At 41.9% G+C, this 24,002-nt stretch overlaps 1 protein-coding gene across 1 annotated transcript in view; it reads left to right on the top strand.

The window, feature by feature from the left end:
• The first annotated feature begins 19,036 nt into the window (after window positions 1-19,036).
• The window catches only part of LOC138970906 (glucose-6-phosphate exchanger SLC37A4-like), a 33,229-nt gene continuing 28,263 nt past the window's right edge, over window positions 19,037-24,002 (top strand). Inside the window, exon 1 of the mRNA XM_070343486.1 lies at window positions 19,037-19,464. Within this exon, the coding sequence (XP_070199587.1) occupies window positions 19,332-19,464 (133 nt within the window). The 5' untranslated portion in view covers window positions 19,037-19,331. The remainder of the gene's footprint in view (window positions 19,465-24,002) is intronic.

Genomic DNA, 24,002 nt, shown 5'->3' on the forward strand with positions numbered 1-24,002 from the left:
TAAAGACATGCATCACTGATGTTAAATCTTGGATGGTCGATAACAAACTTAAGCTGAATGATGATAAGACTGAAGTCTTACTGTGCAAAAAGAACACTACATTTCCCTCTCCCCAACCTGTTTCTGTTCAAATAGGCAACACCGACATTCTTTTCTCACCATCAGCTAGAAACCTTGGATTCACACTTTCATCTGACATGACCCTTAACAAACATATATCTTTAGTCTGTAGAGCAGCTTATTTTGAGCTTCGTAAGATCAGCACCATTCGCCACACACTCTCCTCTCAAACAACTAACACTCTTGTCTGTGCCTTTGTTCTTTCTAAACTTGACTACTGCTTCTCTCTGGCTGTCCTCTGTACCTCCTGCATAAACTACAAAAAGTCCAAAACTCAGCAGCACGCCTCATTCTGAAAGCACGAAAACGAGATCACTCAACACCACTTCTTCACACACTGCACTGGTTACCTATTCAAGCCCGCATTGACTACAAACTGTCCCTCTGCTTTAACTTCTTTTCTGGCTTGTCTCCTGCTTGCTTCTCTGAACTCCTCACCGTCTATTCTCCAGCAAGACAACTCTGTGCCTCTTCTGACTGACGCATCCTCACCAAAACCAAAACATACGGACAACGCACTTTTACTTTCTGCGCACCCACACAATGGAATTCTCTCCCCTTTCACATCCGCCACTCTCAGTCCCCTTTCACATCCGCCACTCTCAGTCACCCCAAGCATTCAAACGAGCACTTAAAACGCACCTCTTCAAGAAATACAACCCCTGATTTTGTTTTCTCAGTCCATCAGTAGGCTACATGTAGTGTATTTGTTGTTTTAGTGATAATGTATATAAACATCTAGGGCTGTTTTCAGTATTGTTGATAACATGTTCTGTTTGATTAAGGGTATTCAGCTGGTATTTCCTTGTTTTCACTACCTATTTTATTCATGTTTTTATTACTTAGTGGAAGAATCATGTATGTTTGATGGTGTATGCTTTTAATTAAGCGTTGCTGACTTTGAATGTAGATGGAAATGCTTGTATAACTGTGTTTTAATTTTAAATGTGTCAAGCGCAAAGAGCATAATTGTAAAGTTATGATGTTGCGCTATATAAATGCTCTATTATTATTATTATTATTATTATTGATAACAAAATCAAATACATACACACTTGTTGTCTGAAAGAGATAATCATGGCAACAACGCACACACAAAAGCAGAAATTAGGGTCCCAAAAGCTACACCGTTCAGGTTGAGGGTTGTATTTATTGTATTATGATATCTCGGACCAGGGATACCTTTCCATAAAGGCACAAGACTTGAGAGACTGATTTCTCTGCGCGCTGTTTTTACATTTAGTCAAGTTTTGACTATGTTTTAACATAGACTGGGAATCGAGACGAGGGTGGTGGTGTGTTTATGTTTTAACATAGACTGGGAATCGAGACGAGGGTGGTGGTGTGTTTAGGCCAAAAAAAAAATAGGTCTGTTTACGGTAACATAGGCCAAAAAAATAAGGTCGGTAGGTTGGGATTTTTTTTTCTTTTTTTTTTCCTCCAAAATGCCAAAAAAAAGTCTAGGGTCGGTCGGGTTACCGTAAACAGACTATTTTTTGAGTCACTTGAGAAAAAGTGACTCTATGTAATCGGTCAGTGTTAGTCTGTCCGGCCGGCCGTCCGTAGACACCACCTTAACGTTGGACTTTTCTCGGAAACTATCAAAGCGATCGGGCTCATATTTTGTTTAGTCGTGACCTCCAATGACCTCTACACTTTAACGATGGTTTCGTTGACCTTTGACCTTTTTCAAGGTCACAGGTCAGCGTCAAAGGAAAAATTAGACATTTTATATCTTTGACAAAGTTCATCGGATGTGATTGAAACTTTGTAGGATTATTCTTTACATCAAAGTATTTACATCTGTAGCCTTTTACGAACGTTATCAGAAAAACAAGGGAGATAACTAGCCTTTTCTGTTCGGCAACACACAACTTAACGTTGGGCTTTTCTCGGAAACTATAAAAGTGACCGGGCTCAAATTTTATGTGAACGTGACTCATTGTGTTGTGAATAGCAATTTCTTCCTGTCCATCTGATGCCTCATATAATATTCAGAACTGCGAAAGTGACTCGATCGAGCGTTTGCTCTTCTTGTTTTTGTTGGCCTTAGGTGAATGCTATTCAAGTTTAGGTAACGTTCTAGCCGCATCTTTTTATAAGCCGCAATGCGATTATTTTTTTTTAAAGTCGCGGCTTGTAGTCCGTCAAATACGGTAACTGGCCGCATCACAAAGATCTACAGCTAAATGTATCTGTATACTTGAGTATAGAACTGTAGAAGGGTGAATGGTTTGAACTTGCAGCCTGATGAAAGAGAAGCATATGAGCAGGCTATGAGTTAATGCTGTGAAGATTCTTGAAAAGAGATTTATTTTTTATTCCAGGTACAATGCCAAGAGGCGCCACTGGCGTAGGACCAAGCTCAAGATGTAAAGCTGCCAGTTCCTCAAAGAAAAAAATCACTGATCGACGACCGGTCTACATGCAACTGTATTTCACAAATCAAGACAGTTTATCCCCACTTTGTTTATATCATTTGTGGAAACTTTTTCCAGCTGCCATGATTGTTTGTCGGTGTTGAACATTAAAGATATGTTGATCAGTGTAAATGATGGATCTTCTGTTGTCTTTCAGTTTGTCTTGTGATTTGAGTGAATGTTACTGTTACACTGTATTGTTCATGAAAAACAATTTATTTGTGGTGGTTTTTGGTTTTAAAACTACATGAAGGTCATTGGAAAATAAAGCTGAGAAGCTGTTGGGAAAAATGCTTAAATAATCAAGGTTGAAAACTTGGGTTATGTAATTATATATACTTGACCATTGCACTATTTCTCTGTCTCCGCCTTGCATGGAAATTTGCGAACGCCGAAGAGGCACACACTGGTAAGGGTGTGTATCGCTAGCGCTACGTGTCATTTGTGCTATGTGCTAAACGTATTGTCATTAGATTAAACCCTCCCATGGGCGAGGGCTGGATGTAAAAAAACACCTGTTTGCTTATGCCATTACCCTCGTTAATAAAGACTTTGTCTTGTCTCTCTCTCTCTTGAAGGAATATTTTGTTGTTCCTTTCACTTTGCCAGAGATTTGTAATTTTCGGAAGAAAGTCTCTGCATGATTTTCAGTTGTTTCTTTCGGATTTTGATCTTTTTAGAGAAACAGGGCTTTGCTTTTGACAAATTGTAAGACAGTGTTATTGCATATATTTTTACTAGAATGTTGACACAAGGTATAACCGAAGATATTGAAACCTTTTCTTCTCTCCCAAATTCTTTTATGAAATGAGGGGGGGGGGGGGGGGATTGACAGACAGAGAAAGTGGAAGAGAGAGACAGTTAACAGAGAGAGGGATGGAGGGTGCTTTTTATGGTTGGTTGGTTTTAGTTCTTAATGCACTGTTTTTGACAATATTTTTCATTCGGTAAAAGGCAAATTCAATTACCGCTCTCTCTCTCTCTCTCTCTCTCATTACACACACACAAACGCATACGTACCCACGGTATCGTACACACAAACTCGCACACAGAAAAACATCCGTGTATGTATATCTATATATATATACGACTTGTGTCTGTCTGTGTGTGTGTGTTCGCGATGCACGGCCAAAGTTCTCGATGGATCTGCTTTAAATTTGGTGGGCATATTCAGGTAGACCCCGGACACAACCTGGTCGATGAGAATTTTCAACACGTGCTCTCAGCGCGCAGCGCTGAACCGATTTTGGTTTTTCTGTTCATCTTCCCAGATCCATTCCCAGTAACTCTTCCTTATCTTCTCCAGTGTTTTGCGTTTATCTCTCTTCCTTCGTGTGGCGTCAATCCATATTCCCGTTACTATTTTTAGAAGGTCACTGTCCACAACGCTCAATCCATATTCCCGTTACTATTTTTAGAAGTTTTCCTTCGTGTGGCGTCAATCGCGTACGGTGCGCCACTCACCCAGCAAAGCCGGGTACCCGGCAAAGCCGGCGTACAGTGCGCCACTCACCCGGCAAAGCCAGGTATTCGGCTCTACTTCTTCCCGGCGAAGCAGATATTCATCTAGTACGGTATCATGCTAGAGAGGTGGGAGGGGGAAAGAAAGAGCGAGAGAAGACAGAAAGGGGGGAGGGGGGGAGGGGGGGGGGGGGTAGAGAAGTAGAGAGCGATTTTAAAGAGGTACAGAGAAAGAGCGATTGAGAGGTGCAGAGAGAGAGATCAAATCAAATTTTATTTTCGAGGGTTGTGGGAGAGAGAGAGCTCGGAATGGTTTATTATACTAAGGCCACAGACTCGCTATACAAACCACGGGGGATGGGGGAAGAACAAAATCAAACAAGTCGCGTAAGGCGAAAATACAATATTTAGTCAAGTAGCTGTCGAACTCACAGAATGAAACTGAACGCAACGCAACGCAGCAAGACCGTATACTCGTAGCATCGTCACTCCACCGCCCGTGGCAAAGGCAGTGCCCGTGGAATTGACAAGAAGAGCGGGGTATTCGTTGCGCTGAGAAGGATAGCACGCAAGGAGAGCGGGGTATTCGTTGCGCTGAGAAGGATAGCACGCTTTTCTGTACCTTTCTTCGTTTTAACTTTCTGAGCGTGTTTTTAATCCAAACATATATCTATATATTTTTGGAGTCAGGAACCGACAAGGAATAAGATGAAAGTGTTTTTAAATTGATTTCGAAAAAAAAATTTTGATAATAATTTTTATATATTTAATTTTCAGAGCCTGTTTTTAATCCGAATATAACATATTTATATGTTTTTGGAATCGGCAAATGATGGAGAATAAGTTAAACGTAAATTTGGATCGTTTTATAAATTTTTTTTATTTTTTTACAATTTTCAGATTTTTAATGACCAAAGTCATCAATTAATTTTTAAGCCACCAAGCTGAAATGCAATACCGAAGTCCGGGCTTCGTCGAAGATTACTTGACCAAAATTTCAACCAATTTGGTTGAAAAATGAGGGCGTGACAGTGCCGCCTCAACTTTCACGAAAAGCCGGATATGACGTCATCAAAGACATTTATCCAAAAAATGAAAAAAACGTTCGGGGATTTCATACCCAGGAACTCTCATGTCAAATTTCATAAAGATCGGTCCAGTAGTTTAGTCTGAATCGCTCTACACACACGCACATACACCACGACCCTCGTTTCGATTCCCCCTCGATGTTAAAATATTTAGTCAAAACTTGACTAAATATAAAAAACAAACCACACACCAACAACAACCATGAAATAAATACGTGGTGAAAAAAGAGAGAGAGAGAGACAGACAGACAGACAGCCATGCAGACAATATATATACACACTCACACGCAAACACAAAGGGAAGTGTCTGCCGTTTGAACATGTAGTATAGTGCTATCGACACGTAGCGCTACCGTACATTGTTTTTTCAAAAATAGTGATCTCGACACGTAGTTCTATTGAGACGTAGTGATAATGGCACGTGTGAATTGTGGCAATAGTACTACTGTTTTTGGCAATTTGTGTCGATAGCACTACAGAAAATAGCGCAAACAATACGTAGCACAAATGACACGTAGCGCTAGCGGGACGCACCGCACTGGTAGAGATGATTTACCTGGCTATGCCATGGTAATCGAAGTTGTGAATATATACAATTGATGCTTTTTAGAGTTAAATCTGCAGGTATGAAAATTCTCATCAGCAATTTCTATTTCGGATTTTGAAATTATTTCTGAATACATGTAGTTTTAAAGAAAAGTCAGGTGGAAATTTTAATGGACACATTTTTTTAAAATTTTCTCCAAATTGTGTCAATTTCTCTAATGCTCCGGTTTCTCAATGAATCCTGCCCCTTTGCCGGGGACCAACAAGCCCTATGAACCCCCTGATTTAATTTTCCTGGGTTTGTATTCTCATTTCTTTCATCCCTGGAGCTGTGGCAGAATCCCCCACCCCCCTTGAAAGTGAGAGGCAAGCACTACCGCTCATCAGTCAAAGTTAGTCTCACAGTGAGAAGTGAGCTCCGATGAGCGTTTTGTGCATTGTTCATTCGATATGGTGCTACAGTAGACTCCGCTTAATAAGGTCACCTTGGTGCAGGACAAAAGTGGCTATACTAAGCGGGTGGATTTAATAAAAGGAACTCGTGGTTTTCAGGCAAACCGAGCCTTAAAACAAAGGAGACATTCTGTGTGCATCTCTTTTATTAAACAGAAAAACATCCTTACAAAAGCTAATAAAATAGCATTAGAGAGACAACTTAACGATTTTGATAAACAGCTTATAATTCATGAAGTAAATAAAGCAGAAAGCGCTCAAATCCGTTCTGGAGAAAAGTTTATAGCGTTTGGTGGCCATGGTTGCTGGTGTCCAGATTCAGACTAAACACTTGTTGGCAGTGTAGATCAGCTAGTGTATGTCACAGTGACAGAAATGCGATCATGTACAAGAACAAAAGCTCGGAAGTACGCTTCTGTTGGAAGTTGTTTATGACCACTGACTTGCACTTAACGTGATTTCAAACTCACAAGAGGCTGGCCAAAACGTCTCAGGTTGTTTGAAAACCAGTCATGCATTAGCTGTGCGTGATCAGACAGCGATTACAGACTCACTGTTGCGGCTTTTCACACCTAATGCGAGCCTAAAAATGGCTTTAATAAGCACCGGTGACACTGTGACGGTTCCCCTACGCTTTGTGTTCGGTGCCCTGACCCTTTGTGTTCGGTTCCCACTCGGTTCCCACACGCCAAAATTCGCGGACAAAACATCCATTTATGGTAGTATTACGCAATGTTGCTCTCTGAGAATGGTCTTGTTAGATCTGTGAGTGTTTACACTACATGCCTAGGTGCTGTTGGATTGAAGGTTTTTGATATTTTAGCCGTTATTAGGTAGAATGCCTTCCACTTTACTGCAAAACTGCATAATTCGTAGCATCGGCAAGAAATATCCTACCAAAAAATGCCTGCTTGGAACTGTCCGTGGTCCAGCAAAAAGTTCAACATGTCTGTAGCAGACAGCCCAAGTTTCAAGATTGTAGGGCCATCCAAACAGCCGTAATAATAAAAACAACAAAAGTAGTCAGTGAAATTGGCTGTGTTCGGTCCCCCCACACTTTTGTGACGGTTCCCATAATTCATTGTGTCGGTCCCCACTCAGTTTCTGTGTCGGACCCCACTTTCGACCTAATTTCTCTGTGACGGACCCCACAACCAGCCTATTTTGAGTCGGTCCCCACACCTTCTTGGATTTATGACTTGCCGGTTACTTGTATCATTGTATTCATTGAATCTAATTGTCTCGGAGTTATTTTTCAGCAAAAACCGGCAAGGCAGCACCTTTTGTGATTCCCGGGAAAATTACTAACTTTCACCTGTTAATTACTAATGTTTAGTTTTGGCTCACTTCCTGACGGATTGCTAGTGCCAAAACTAAAAATCAGTAATGTTCCCGTGAAAATGAGTAACTAACAGATGAACTTAGTATCTGACAGCGTTAATTATAGTAATTATCACGTGATAATGGGTAACACCAGGTTTTGGCACTACTAAGCCGTCATATGGCTTACTAGTGCCAAAACCTCATAATTGTAATTATCAAGGGAAAATTAGTAATTTTCCCATGATAATTACCATTATCACGTGTTAATTACTAATTTTCCCGGGAAAATTACTATTTTCCCCGAGAAAATTACTAACTTTCACCTGTTAATAACTAATTTTTAGTTTTGGCTCACTTCCTGACGGATTGCTAGTGCCAAAACTAAAAATTAGTCATTTTCCCGTGAAAATTACTAATTATCCCGGGAAAATGAGTAAATAACGAGTGAAAACAGTAACTGACAGCGTTAATTAGTAATTATCACGTGATAATGGGTAACCCCAGGTTTTGGCACTAGTAAGCCGTCATAGGTCACTCTGCTGATCAGTGGCAGTGTTTGCCTCACTGTGTGCAAGTGGTGGTTCTCTTCCACTGCTCACCAAAACCTTGAAACTAGTTGATCAAGCCCTGCCCTGTCAGCGACAACCTCAAAGGAAAGCTTTGATAATCATTTGACAAAAATTATGTACAGAAAAATTCACAAACAAAGAAAAATATTATACGCAGTGGGTTTTTTCCATAGAAAATCAAGCGAAACGAAAGTTGCCCCAAAAACGTGAAAATCTATCAAACAAACTTGATGCAAGCCTGACTCCAGAAAGAAGACAGCAAACCACTAATACAAAAGGGTTTAAATAAACTTCAAACATATAACAGATATTCACTACAAAGTTACTTGTCTTGGGCTGTCTATATGTTTGTATGATGCTGTCCTCGATCCGAACGCGAGTTTTACCTAAATTGGCCAGGGAAATGTTTTTTTTTCACATATCAAGGTCTCCATAGACTAACAAAAGTCAAATGTTTTGAAAGTGTATTTATGTGTGTACAAGATAAAAACAGATAAATACTTCTTTATCAATTGTTTAATGGCAGAAATCAACTTATAGTATATACCCCCTAATTTCGAAAACAGCAAGAAAAGCCAAGATACCTAAGGTGTTCTGGAAGTCCTTAGACTCAGTCCAAGCTGGGTTGCATGACACGACTTAAGCTGGGCGGAAATGTGCTCAAAGTTGAGATGGTTGACTTTACGCCGAAAGCGCGAAAGCGGGGGTGCATGAGCGGTCTTACGTTCGTTGAGCACAGCGTTTCTTGCTTAACTTTGAGCCTGCTCCCCCCCAGGCTTAACGCTGAGCTTGGCAGAGATAACAGACTTAACCCAGGGCCGGACTACCGGGGGGGTTATGGGGGTTGCGCAACCCCCCCCCCCCTAGCCTAAACATGTACCTTACTTATTTAATTTTTTTTTATTATTGCTTATGTTATGCCGTTTCATGCAAGGAGCGACCATTTTCCTATCTCAGAATATGACCTACCCGTCAGCTTCAGGGGGCTTCGCCCCCTGACCCCCACAACGAGGGGGGGGGGGGGTGGGTTCTAGGGTTTCCGGACCCCCCCCCCCCCCCCCAGCCAAAAAATAAAAATATTGAATGAGGTCTGCATTTCTTTATTTTACATTGAGTTTCAATTTTTGGGGTATTAATCAGTGACAAAATCTGCTGCCTGAAACTGGTAATGATCATCCTCAGAATGCACCAGATTGCACCATTTTGCATCCTTTTTTTCAAAATTTTCCGGGGGGGCATGCCCCCGGACCCCCCAAGCAAGCTAGGCGCTTCGCGCCGTCAGCTCGGCGCTTCGCGCCTTCACACCCATATCTTCACAATATACTTTTGAAAAAAACCAGTCATAAAATGAACTGATCCGCCCCTGCCGCCAGGGGGGACATCCCCCTGGGCCACCACTGGCAACCCCCCCCCCCCCCTCCTCTTCGCCTAGTCCGGCCCTGTAACCAGCCAGTTGCCGCTTGCCAGATGATTTTTTTTAAACCTTTTATCATATGGTGCTATAATAGGTCGCACCAACGCGACGGAGTTAGACAACTTTCTTGTTTACTTCATCTGTGCCCGGCAACCAAAAGGTTTTTACACCCCCGGTATAGGGGTGTGTATAGGATTCACTCGATGTGTTTGTTTGTTTGTGTTCGCATATAGATCTCAAGAATGAACGGACCGATCGTCACCAAACTTGGTGAACAGGTTCTATACATTCCTGAGACGGTCCTTACAAAAATTGGGACCAGTCAAACACACGGTTAGGGAGTTATTGGTGGATTAAGATTCTACAAGGACTTATAGAGGGACATCGATGTGTTTGTTTGTTTGTGTTCGCATATAGATCTCAAGAATGAACGGACCGATCGTCACCAAACTTGGTGAACAGGTTCTATACATTCCTGAGACGGTCCTTACAAAAATTGGGACCAGTCAAACACACGGTTAGGGAGTTATTGGTGGATTAAAATTATACAAGGACTTATACAGGGACATTTTAATGGTCAAAGGGAAATAACCATTCTCACTCAGTCACTGCCACCAACTGAGAAGGTTATTTCTCTTTGACGGGGGTGTTTTTCCTGCGTCGGAGGAATTTCTTGTTGTTTTTATATTTAGTCAAGTTTTGACAAAATATTTTAACATCGAGGGGGAATCGAAACGAGGGTCGTGGTGTATGTGCGTGTGTCTGTGTGTGTGTGTAGAAGGATTCAGACTAAACTACTGGACCGATCTTTATGAAATTTGACATGAGAGTTCCTGGGTATGAAATCCCCGAACGTTTTTTTCATTTTTTTGATAAATGTCTTTGATGACGTCATATCCGGCTTTTCGTGAAAGTTGAGGCGGCACTGTCACGCCCTCATTTTTCAACCAAATTGGTTGAAATTTTGGTCAAGTAATCTTCGGCGAAGCCCGGACTTCGGTATTGCATTTCAGCTTGGTGGCTTAAAAATTAATTAATGACTTTGGTCATTAAAAATCTGAAAATTGTAAAAAAAAAATACAAATTTATAAAACGATCCAAATTTACGTTCATCTTATTCTCCATCATTTTCTGATTCCAAAAACATATAAATATGTTATATTTGGATTAAAAACAAGCTCTGAAAATTAAATATATAAAAATTATTATCAAAATTAAATTGTCGAAATCAATTTAAAAACACTTTCATCTTATTCCTTGTCGGTTCCCGATTCCAAAAACATATAGATATGATATGTTTGGATTAAAAACACGCTCAGAAAGTTAAAACAAAGAGAGGTACAGAAAAGCGTGCTATCCTTCTTAGCGCAACTACTACCCCGCTCTTCTTGTCAATTTCACTGCCTTTGCCATGAGCGGTGGACTGACGATGCTACGAGTATACGGTCTTGCTGAAAAATGGCATTGCGTTCAGTTTCATTCTGTGAGTTCGACAGCTACTTGACTAAATATTGTATTTTCGCCTTACGCGACTTGTTTTCTTTAGGGTGAAATCATTTTTTATTTTTTTTATTTGTTGAAATATGTATTTATGTATTTGTTTATTCAATCATTAATATATTTATATTTTGTTATCTTTTTTTTATTTGTTAGAAATCATCTTTTGTTACCTAATGCTGTCTCTAATAGTTATAAGTGTTTTATAATTTGATTGTTAAAATTTTATTTATTTAATCTTTTAAAAAAAATTTTTTTTTTTATAATCTCACATTACATGACTTTGGTTTCTTTTTCTTCTATTTTGTTTTAAAAAAAAATTATTTTGATATAATTCGTGTTTTTTTGTAATTACTGTATTTTTATCTTCTTTTTGTATTTACTTTTTTTAATTTTTGGTCGATGTTCACCTTTTCAGTAGAGAGCGATTCAAGATCAAGAAGACAATCTTTATTTTTCTTCTACTCGATCCAACATGCACAATGCACAAAATAGTACTATAACGCCGTACGCTCTACTTTGTACTACACACGGCATCTCCTGTGTTGGTATGAGCGCGCGCTTCCTGTGCATGCTTGAATGCGCCCAGATGCCGCAGAGTACAATATTGTGTAACAGACGGTCTCTGATGCGCCCTTTTCCCGCGAACCAACTAGACTGCAGTTTGCATTGGCTGTTGCTGACCACATTTCCCGTGACGACATGGAATCACTCCCACAAACGCTCTAACGTCGACTTGCCCTCTTTCTCTGTTGAGTCGGCCCAAAAGACGGCTCATGCACCCCGACTTCGTTTCGTGCTTTACGGATTCTTAACAGAGCAAGCTTTAGAGTAAAGTCGAACCGTTTGAGCTTGGAATTTGAGTTCTCTCATGCAACCCACTGAATATAATGCCTCATGATATTTACAATGACGTATGCATACGGCAACCTTTCATCGGCGATGACACACTTGAAATGTTCATGTATCTCAAAGTTTCCTCTTCAAAGAAAACAGCTCTTGAAGAACACTACCCGTCCATGTATATTTGCCTGTCATGGCGGATCTCCCAAAAATGGAGTTTACAACAATGATGTATACACATCTCTAAAAGGATTGTTATGTTTCTCACAGGCTGAGCTACTGAATATTTTGGGGGAAGAATGCTGCTTCCAAAACGAGTACTTACAACTGGTACGGCAACGAATTTAAATCGGGTAGACACGTCTTCAAAGATGACACCCAGCCAGACCGACAGTTGAATGCTGTTACTGCAACAAAATAGGTAATTGAATGTGATCTGGCACAAGCCTTTGCGGGTACACGAGCGTTGCAGACAGTGGGTGCCCGTGCTCTTTTATTGTACAAAAGGGGATATGTCTCGGAATGTGCATACAAATATTCTCCAATTGTCACTATAGAGAGTGTAAGGGTTTTATGAATTTTGTCGAAGGCGATGGGGACTTGGGTCTATCAATCCGGCAACACATCGATCAGCCGTTGAGATGTTCCTAAACGGCTCCACCCCTATCAACTATTGGTGATCTCGGAACACTGGCAAGAAGAAGGTGGTCATATTTGTTTGGAAAACAAGGACAAATCGCCACAATTCTATCAGGCCGGGAGCAGCGTACGGTTACCTTAGAGTACTACAAGCATCATTGCCTGCCCGTGGTGTTTTAAGTTTGGCGCCAAACACGGGTACTTGAGGGTTGATGCTATGTCCATTAAAATGTCCCGTAATCGAATTTCTTACAAATTAGGATGTCTGCCTGAAGTTTCATTCACTATAGTTTCCTGAACTTGATATGCCCCGTTTGACGTTTTCCTGTTTTCACATTTAAAGAAAAAGCTCTGAGGAAACCGTTACGAGAGCCTTGATGCTGCTGTCCGAGAGTAAACGAGGGTCATTTAGGGCATCGGCAAAAACACTCACGCCGAAATGTTTGAAAGGTATTTTTACAGAATGTTAACGTGTGTCACAGCTCAGGAAGGATCTTTCGAGAAAATGGCGTGGTCAAATTAACGGTGGGCTGTGCGCTAATATAAGGTTCCAAGGACTTCAAGAATACCCGTCGTACATGTTTCATTAACAAGGAACACTTTTTTTTCATTAAAAGACACTCGCTCGTTTTATTCTAAAATAATGATTATTGCATACATATACTGTTCAAAAAAAGAAACGCATAGTTGCTACTTGCCAAATTTGTTTTATTTTTCGAAAAAATTAACAGAAAATCCAATATTTAGATTATTTGTTTGAAATTTGGTATGGACACAGTTGAATGCACACACAGTTCATTTGCATCTTCAAATCAATGTCAATCAATACGATTGGGTGCCGAGGCTGTCAAGTCAGTTAGGGGGTGTGACTGCCTTGAGCAGCAACAACTGCCCGGCACCTTCTGGGCATGGACTGGATCAGATGCCGGATATCTTGCTGTGGGATGGTGTCCCACTCCTCCTGAAGTGCCTGCAATAGATCGCGGTGATTTGCCGGCGCTTCTTCTCGCCTGCGCACACGTCTGTCCAATTCATCCCAGAGGTGTTCTATCGGGTTCATGCCTGGCGACATGGATGGCCAGGGAAGCACCTGGACATGGTGGTCGGTGAGGAGCTGGGTGGTGAGTCGTGCTGTGTGCGGGCGAGCGTTGTCCTGCTGGAATATGGCATCCTGGTCAGCCAGAAGAGGAAGGGCGTGTGGGCGCAGAATTTCCTCCACGTATTGCTGGGCAGTTATGCGCCCTTGGACGTGCACCAGGGTGCTCCTTCCAGCGGTATTGATCGCCCCCCACACCATGACGCCTCCACCACCATGAACGGGTGCCTCATCCACACAGTTGGGCGCGTAACGTTCGTTTACTCTCCGGTAGACCCTCCTCCGACCATCATGTCGCTGGAGCAGGAAGTAGGACTCGTCGCTGAACCACACGTGTCTCCAGTGATTCCGGACTGTCCAGCGAAGGTGCTGGTTGCCCCACTGCACTCGGTTCTGGCGATGGCGGCGGGTGAGGACAGCTCCTCTGTGAGGTCTGCGAGCTCTCAAACCAGCTTCATGCAGGCGGTTCCGCACGGTCTGGTCCGATAATCGGTGTGGCCCGGGGAGAGCCTGGACAGAAGATGAGGCCGACAGGAAACGATTCCGGAGGTGGCGGAGCCGTATGAAGCGGTCGTGAGCAGCAGTTGTCGCCCTTGGTCTTCCCGCTCGTGGCAAGTCAGCAACGGAGCCAGTGGCTTGAAACCTGACCCACAGTCTACTGATGGTGCTCTGGGACACGTGGAAGTGCCTGGCGATTGCACTTTGACTTTGGCCTGCTTGTAAACGACCCAATGCAATTTGGCGGTCTTCTCTGCTCAATCGGGCCATCTTTCGTCGCTGAATTGTCGTCTGATTTCTTTGTGGCGAACAATCCGCTTTTATGGGTTTTGGAAGACATGGTGAGAGCTCAATATTCCCCGAGTTTCACGAGATTACACTGAAGCATGACGAGTGGTCATGCCAAATGAGCAATTTTGACATTGTAGCCACTGATAACGCATGCGTCACGTGCAGAGCTCACTTGTGGCAATGGACGAAAGGTCGACGACCAGATAAACATTTTCTGCAGTTTGGTGGATATCCTTGTAGCCATATAACTAAATTAACCAAATATTACAAGCAATGCGTTTCTTTTTTTGAACTCGCTCGTGTATGAAAAGTGAATCGGCAAAATCAGCAAAGAGACACCGGTTAGAAATCCAGAACTGCAAAGAAAACGTTAATCAAACGTCTATTATCTGTGAAAAAGCTAAAAAATCTGATCGAGCATGAAGCAGTAGCGAACGTGTGGTAGCGAACGTTGCTGACAGACGGAGTATTACTCGACCAAAAGGCAATAAAAACAACAAAATCGCACCTGAAAAAAGTTAGCACAAATCCCGCATTGGGCCTCAACTGACTTTGAAAAGTGTGTAATACGTCACATCCGGCATAGGATTTCCCGGAAATTACAATGTAAGTCGGACATTCCCAAAAATGGACACGGCACGAAATTTCGCGAAATTTCGGTCATTGTAATTGCTTTCCAATGAAGTACAGACTATAAAGGTGTGTTTTCAATGTCAAAATAAATTCATGTTATCACTTCTTATGGTAAAGTAGCTTACTTAGTTTATCTGTGAAGACTTAGTGTCAGACAGACAGCTTCCGGTTCTCGATTGGATTTTTTGTGTGCAAAATATGCAATGCAAAATTCATATTTGGGCTTTTTTGTTTGTTTGTATGTTTAGATATTGCAGCTCTGCTATCAAATATAACCATTCAGTGTGAATCGAGTGCCTTTGCGTTTCTCTTTTCACGTCAATGGTTGGCTGCTGTCATGCAGAAGAAAATGGCGTCTGTCCGGATTCACACGTTCGCTTCCATACACATGTGCATAAAATGCCAACAAAAGCAACTCAAACGATTTTTTTCTCAGAATTTTATTCAAAATGACACATTTTTGCATAGCATATAAAAAAAAATTGGGTACAAGTTAGAAATCAGAGCACATTGTGCAGTTTTTTGTTTGTTCGTTCATGGGCTGAAACTCCCACGGCTTTTACGTGTTTGACCGTTTTTACCCCGCCATTTAGGCAGCCATACGCCGCTTTCGGAGGAAGCATGCTGGGCACCGAACTCTGACATGGATTACAGGATCTTTTTCGTGCGCACTTGGTCTTGTGCTTGCGTGTACACACGGGGGGTGTTCGGGCACCGAGGAGACTGAGTCTGCACACAAAGTTGACTCTGAGAAATAAACTTCTCTCGCCGAACGTGGGGACGAACTCACGCAGGCTGACAGCGGCCAACTGGATACAAATCCAGCGCGCTACCGACTGAGCTACATCCCCGCCCTATACATTGTGCAGTGAACAGAATGTCTCAATACTGTGAAACCTGCCCGGAGTCAATTTTTCGTGGAGTAAAAACTGAATGTCGTGTTACACCGGTTCATGACCGTTGTGGTAACGAGCGCACATTGCTGTCTCTATATTGTGTTACTACGAATCGAAAGCACGATCGCCAAGCCCTTCTGTCATTGAAGGCAACGTTCGATATTTCCGTCTGTCAGCGTCGCCAATGTTCGACAGATTGTACTACTGTTACTCACAAACTTTCAATTTACACAATGAAATGCCAATAACATGCAAACACAAGACTGGGAGACGAAGGGAAACTGACCTATAGCGCTGATGGGGTCTATGTCGACCAAAAGAGTGGGATTCCCTGTAGGTGGAGTTCCTGGAGGGGGATTTCCTGTATACAGGGAATACCACAGGATTTAGTTCCTGTAGCGTATCGCTGATCATCGCTGAAAGTCACGTGATGCTTGGCGACATCGGTAGAATTTGATGTTTTTCAATCTTTTTTGATATTTCTTAGAAATTCGAGTATGGTTTGCAAGTTTTTGAAAAACTCCACCCTGTGGGATTCCCTGTATACAGGGAATCCCCCTCCAGGAACTCCACCTACAGGGAATCCCACTCTTTTGGTCGACGTAGACAACAATTATGCGAACTCACAAATCCCTCACTTTCCGAATGCAAACGCTGCAAATCCGTATGCGTGCGTCGCTGTGTCGAACGTTGGGTTGACGAACGTTGCTGACAGACGCAACAAAATTTGATCAAAAGGCACTAAAAACGATTAAATGTTTTACTCACTGGGTATCGCATTCCTCTTTTTACATTTAGTCAAGTTTTGACTAAATGTTTTAACATAGAGGGGGAATCGAGACGAGGGTCGTGGTGTATGTGTGTCTGTCTGTCTGTCTGTGCGTGTGTGTGTGTGTAGAGCGATTCAGACTAAACTACTGGACCGATCTTTATGAAATTTTACATGAGAGTTCCTGGGAATGATATCCCCGGACATTTTTTTCTTTTTTTCGATAAATGTCTTTCATGACGTCATATCCGACTTTTTGTAAAAGTTGAGGCGGCACTGTCACACTCTCATTTTTCAATCAACTTGATTCAAATTTTGGCCAAGCAATCTTCGACGAAGGCCGGACTTCGGTATTGCATTTCAGCTTGGTGGCTTAAACATTAATTAATAACTTTGGTCATTAAAAATCTGAAAATTGTAAAAAAATAAGAAAAAATGATAAAACGATCCAAATTTACGTTCATCTTATTCTTCATCATTTCCTGATTCCAAAAACATATAAATATGTTATATTTGGATTAAAAACAAGCTCTGAAAATTAAAAATATAAAAATTATGATCAAAATTAAATGTTCGAAATCAATTTAAAAACACTTTCATCTTATTCCTTGTCGGTTCCTGATTCCAAAAACATATAGATATGATATGTTTGGATTAAAAACACGCTCAGAAAGTCAGTTAAAACGAAGAGAGGTCCAGAAAAGCGTGCTATCCTTCTCAGCGCAACTGCTACCCCGCTCTTCTTGTCAATGTCACTGCCTTTGCCACAAGCGGTGGACTGACGATGCTACGAGTATACGGTCTTGCTGAAAAATTGCAGTGCGTTCAGTTTCATTCTGTGAGTTCGACAGCTTGACTAAATGTTGTATTTTCGCCTTACGCGACTTGTTCTTCCTGCAGACTACGATCTGAAGCGGTTGAAACGTCGTTTCCGATGAAAGGCTCGGCTATTTCCGTTAAAAACGAAGTTTGCCGAACGTGTGATTCAGTCAGTCTACAGACACCGGTCGGATCACAACAAAAATGTTAATTCTTTGCGATTTTGTGATACTGTTGATGATACACCTGCTTTCTAGTGAAGAACATCAATAAAATGATGTTGACAAGCAAGAATAACAAAGACAAAAGCACGCGATGTGTAAAATTGGGCTTTGCTTTTCAAACAAAGCACGTGGGGTTTTTTCCGACAGACGCTTTCTGTGGCGATTGAAAATGTTTCCAGAAACGGTTTTACTGTTCCTATTTGATATTTTTCCCCCATTTTATCTAGTCAGAAACTAACCTTGTGTATTAATTGAATTAATATAACCCCATTATCATAAGTTTTGTGTGTTATTTTCGTGTCTGCTTGAATCACACTTTGAAATGGGGTCACTGATGTGACAGAAGGAAATGGTGTCGGTCAGGATTCACACGTTCGCTTCGAAAAACTCGCTCAAATAATTGCTCAAACACAAACATTTTAGCTTTTATTTTTTTTTTTTGTTGTGCAAATACCATACTTACTCATGCCAAGCAGAAAAAAATGATGAAAATCAACACACGGTAAGCAAGTAATTTGAAGGCAAAGTTTACACACATCAAAGAGTCTGATTACCGTGAAACCTGCCTTGGGCCCATTCTATATGACACTTGGGAGACGTGCCAGCGCACCGAGTGTACCATGCGATGGACAAAATTGCGATGGACGAACAATTATACTGTGACTAAGTGTCATTAAGCAAGCAATTGATTGGCATGGCTGTGAAGGGTCAGTACAGAGAAGTCATGAGATCGCTGCTTGGCTTGGGGGACTACCTCCTCTGCAAGGAATTTCAGAAATTTCAGTGTCACACCAGACAAGTGGTTGAAGATGCAACCCAAATCCCAGCGAAGACTGACATTTCTTCAATTTTCTCAGCCGTACACCACCAAGGAACCCCTTCACATTGCCAGACTGATCACAGGATGGCCAGAAGCTGTCTCAGATCCCATCGAACGGAAGCAAGGAAAAAAAAACGTACGGCCAAGACGACAACAACCACTGGAAGAGCAAATTGCAGTAGATAGCTTGACTTTAAAGGGTCTAGGCGGCCCTTATATATTTTTAACGAGATTGTAGGCAGTCTTTTTCACTATCATCTTTTTAATCATTGGAACATTGTTAAAGTATTAAATGTATGGTGACACTTGACATCCTACTGTTGCCATCATCCTGATGTCCGAACAATGCATGCTGTGTTGTGTGTGATTTATTATCCTTCAAGTTGTTACCTTGCCAGGCTTTTAAGTTTTATTTATCTGCATGAAATAAATCTTTTAAACTGATTTCAGTCTTCCTGTGTGTATTTCAAGTTCAATACCAAGAGTGTGGTCATGATAAACAAACAAAAAATCCTCACGAATTATCAATATTTCGCGGTACACCACTCGATTAGGTTGAATTATAAGCTCTTGGGGGTTTCCGGTATTTTAGGGGGTTTCCGGGGGGTTCCGGTATAACGTAATACTGGTCCCACCGACACATTGCTTTGTTAGGGTGCTTTTAGGTAAAGCGATTTATGTGATTCGCTATTTGATGGGATTTAGGTAAATAGGTTTTCATGGACGACCACTCCAGTTAAATAAAATCTGTCTTTGTTGCGTCTGCATGATTCTGCGATCAGAGGCTAGATTGTTTTGTGTGCAACGTAACGACATTGAACATCAAAAACTAAGCCTGTTCGGTGAGGGGCACTGACTATTCTGTACGGCAGCTTACGTGTCAGATGTGTGCGTGTTGCTGTTCTGATCAAGATGGACTCTCGAAGCAGGGGCATATTCATATCCCTCTACGTGGGTTATGCGGTCATCACCTACATCAGGAAGTCTGTATCTTTTATATCCCCAGTAGTGATGCAGTCAGAAGGCCTAAGCAAGAGTGAGCTAGGTAAGCGATGTCTGCCTCTCAGGTTGGTCCAGTGCCGTTCTTTCGTCATGCGGATGAAGGCAAGCAATGCAGTTGGCGTTTGTCACTGGCTATATATATATACGCACTCGGAGTGTATTGAGGTCTAACGAATGACGTCTCACAACGTGCGCGGTCGTCCTTGGCGGTCAAGAAAGCCGCGGGCGCCGCCGCGATCATTGCGCAGACGACACTTCTAGACCGCCAATATTTTTTGTGCGCATCACGTGCTCTACATAAATCGGCCGGAAAGGAAGCAATTGGGAAACCTGGATACAGGGGTCAACATGTTGTATACACTCCGGCGTTACGGCACCACTTTGCCATAGGGACGCAGAGCAGTTGATTATAAGAGTACAAAGAAACGAAAAATATGATGCTGCACAGCCTTTGCTGTAACGTAGATTACATTCTCGGGGTGTACTTAAAAGAGCAGACACTGAACCGCATCAACACTCAGAGCGTCATTCAACGCCATTTTGAGTAGGAACACTTCACGTTCGATTCATGGTATCAAAGTACGCTGGTAACAAACACAGACAAAAACAAACACACACACGAAACTGATGCTTCATGGCAGTTTATTGTCAGAGTTTGGAACACACTTGGGAGTGCGTATCAACTTAGAAACTGTTGTATATTAAGTGAATGTACATTATTTGCCAACCCTCGACACTCCGAAAAAGAGATAGCGGAGGTCCATATATATATGTCAGACGGATTTTTCATTGGATACTTCCTAACGACTTGTTCAGGGGCATTTCATTGGCTACAGATTTGTAACAGATCTTTTCATTGTCGGAGTGTATACAGACCCATCGATCCTGTATACACTCGGAGTGCGTATATATCTTTTGCCTTGTCTGATTTCAAAAATGAGAAGATGGATGTTTTTGCTTCAAGTCGAATATTCAGTACTGCAAACCACCCCCAACCCCTCACAACACCACACCACTCCCTGCCCCAACATTATCTCTCCCTCTGCAAGGAAAGATGGTGAAAATGAGAGGTCATGTTGTATGCAACATAATCGCTATCAGCGCAATTTGGAAATGGGCTGTATATATATTTATTCTGACAATGCCCGCCATGAGGAAAGATGAAAGGGAGCATTGTGACACTGACAGATATAAAAGTGTCATGGTTGATAGGCAGGGATGTCGTTAGGCGTCGGACATCGGACATATAATGATGAAAATCCCCAAATGTCCGATTCACATTGCCGCATGTCGGTCAGATGTCCTATCGTTTTAGCCTGAGCGTGGTCATTGTCCGATATGTACTCCATTTCTTCGGACAGCGCGATATTCGTTAATTTTCATTTCAAGATACAAATCTTCTAAAAGACCGAACGCTCTCGTGTTCAGCTGACACTGAAGTTGTCAGTGCCGCGTGCGGACCTTTTCTTTTGTCGGGAATTCCGGAACCGTTTGCGGTATGCGCCGTTTGGGTATAACCGTCTCGGTGCAGCGCACTGATCTAAAAATAGTGGATTCTTTTTAGATCAGTGCATGCTACAGGAGTACGGGAGACAACTCCAACTGACTAAATTTGTAGTCTGCTTTTGTTTTCGATACGAGACGAAGCACTGAATTATGCCGCTGAAAAAACCTAAAGCCTGCAAAAGATCAGCATTAGATCAAACCGATCATTTTGTTTTTCAACTTTTATCCAAATCATGCAGTATTTAATCAAAATAAGAGCTCTGAAGTTGTTCATGTTGGTTTCTTTTTTGTGGTTTCTTTGAAACTAAACAAATACAACATTATACGCACACTGTGTTGATGTATTTACTATATTATGTGTGTGTTCTACAGCGCGCGCGCGCGTGGGTGTGTGAGTGTCTGTGTGTGTGTGTGTGTGTGCACGGGGGATAACCGGTCAAATGCCGAACAGAAGCCGAATGCCGCTCATGACACGTGTGAAGGCAAGTTTTGTCTGTTTTCTAGGTATTGTTTGATTTATGTCGGGATTTAAGGTAAGCTACTGATTCAGCGATGACTAAATTTGTTTCTCGATGCATAAAAAGTCAGGGAGCGATTGATATTTGCCCGTAAATATCCTTCAAAGCTGAAAATGTCCGCGATCGAGCACCGGAAATGGCTGTTCGATGGGTTTTGCAAGTAGAAATGTGCTTTATTTCACCAAATCAGCTCGTATTTGGTATGGGTACGGGATTCTAGAGGACGAAGGAGTCATAAGAGGTGCAAAGAAGTGCTATTTGGGAGTAGAATAAATCTTCCGAGACAGTAGACAAGAGAAGGTCATATTTGAGAGAGGAGCGCGTAGGCCGATTGTCTTTCCGACAAGCGAATGATACAGCAGATTAATCATTCGTTTTGACCAGAAACCTAGTCTCTAGTTTTTATGAATGAGTTTTTTAATTAAAACAATCACGAGAACTCTCTCGCTTAGCCTAATGGCTGTTCGATGGGTTTCGCAAGTAGAAATGTGCTTTATTTCACCAAATCAGCTCGTATAAATTTGACATCGGTTTGGTATATATATATATTTTTTCTAATCCTACCGCGAACTGGATAGCAGACGCGGCACGACTGTTGCACCACACTTTGAAGTAATCCCACACTTTGAAGTAAATTACTTCAAAGTGTGGGGATGTGCCCCACACTTTGAAGTAAACCCATTTTTTACTTCAAAGTGTGGGGGGATCTTCCCACACGTTGAAGTAAACTCAGTTTTTACTTCAAAGTGTGGGGGGATCTTCCCACACTTTGAAGTAACTTACTTCAAAGCGTGGGACTTTTGCATTGCCTGTTTGAGCCTGATGATTTTGTCAAAAAAATGGCAGTCTTTTGGATGAGTGAACAGAAAAAGTGAGCGAGCCAAGAAACATAGTGATGTTTGTTATCAGGCTTTAAAGGCATATGTACGCGCTCCCGTGTTTACAAAGTGTAGTTTGCCCATAATCGATGTCAAACGCACCATAAGACCATGTAATGACGATATGTCGCCATGCGCGGACCATATACATGCATTACAGCTTGTTCTAGCCTCTGAAAAAGTGAGGATGTCAACAAAGACGCGGAGTTATTTCCCTTGCGTCAACGCTACCTCTGTTGGCAAATCTATAAATAGGACGATCTAGATCAAAATAAAAATTCAAATATCTCAACATTTAAGGGGTCCTAGACCACAATATCTTGCAGGGAACTTAATTTAGCATGTCTCCAGCTGTGGGTAAAGCAATTAGCGTGTATAGTCATCAAGTACATATGGCTTTAAGCAATGTCCCATTGTTGAGTGTGACGAAAACTCGTGGTGACGATTTTAAAACATGTTGGGTCACGCATGGTCCAATCTTACATGGTCCAACCTTACATGGTCCAACATTACATGGTCCAACCTTACATGGTCCAATCTTACATGGTCCATATATATTATTGGACCATGTAAGATTGGACCATGTAAGATTGGACCATGTAAGATTGGACCATGTAAGATTGGACCATGTAAGGTTGGACCATGTAAGGTTGCACCATGTAAGGTTGGACCATGTAAGGTTGGACCATGTAATATTGGACCATGTAAGGTTGGACCATGTAAGGTTGCACCATGTAAGGTTGGACCATGTAAGGTTGGACCATGTAATATTGGACCATGTAAGATTGGACCATGTAAGGTTGGACCATGTAAGATTGGACCATGTAAGGTTGGACATGGTAAGGTTAGACCATGTAAGGTTGGACCATGTAAGGTTGTCCATGTAAGGTTGGACCATGCAAGGTTGGACCATGCAAGGTTGGACCATGTAAGATTGGACCATGTAAGGTTGGACCATGTAAGATTGGACCATGTAAGATTGGACCATGCAAGGTTGGACCATGCAAGGTTGGACCATGTAAGATTGGACCATGTAAGGTTGGACCATGTAAGATTGGACCATGTAAGATTGGACCATGCACGATTGGACCATGTAAGGTTGGACCATGTAAGATTGGACCATGTAAGATTGGACCATGTAAGGTTGGACCATGTAAGGTTGGACCATGTAAGGTTGGACCATGTAAGGTTGGACCATGCGTGACCCAACATGTTTTAAAATCGTCACCACGAGTTTTCGTCATACTCAACAATGGGACATTGCTTAAAGGCATATGTACGCGCTCCCGTGTTTACAAAGTGTAGTTTGCCCATAATCGATGTCAAACGCACCATAAGACCATATAATGACGATATGTCACCATGCGCGGACCATAATACATGCATTACAGCTTGTTCTAGCCTCTGAATAAGTGAGGATGTCAACAAAGCCGCGGTGTTAGCTCCCTTGCATCAACGTTACATGTGTTGCCAAATCTATAAATAGGACGATCCGGATCAAAATGAAAATTAACATATCTCAACATTGAAGGGGTCCTAGACCACAATATTTTGCAGGGAACTTAATTTAGCATGTCTCCAGCTGTTGGTAAAGCAATTAGCGTGTATAGTCATCGAGTACATATGCCTTTAAAGCCTGATAACAAACATCCCTATGTTTCTTGGCTCGCTCACTTTTT

This window comes from Littorina saxatilis, linkage group LG7 (assembly GCF_037325665.1).
Source record: "Littorina saxatilis isolate snail1 linkage group LG7, US_GU_Lsax_2.0, whole genome shotgun sequence".
Lineage (NCBI taxonomy): Eukaryota > Metazoa > Mollusca > Gastropoda > Littorinimorpha > Littorinidae > Littorina > Littorina saxatilis.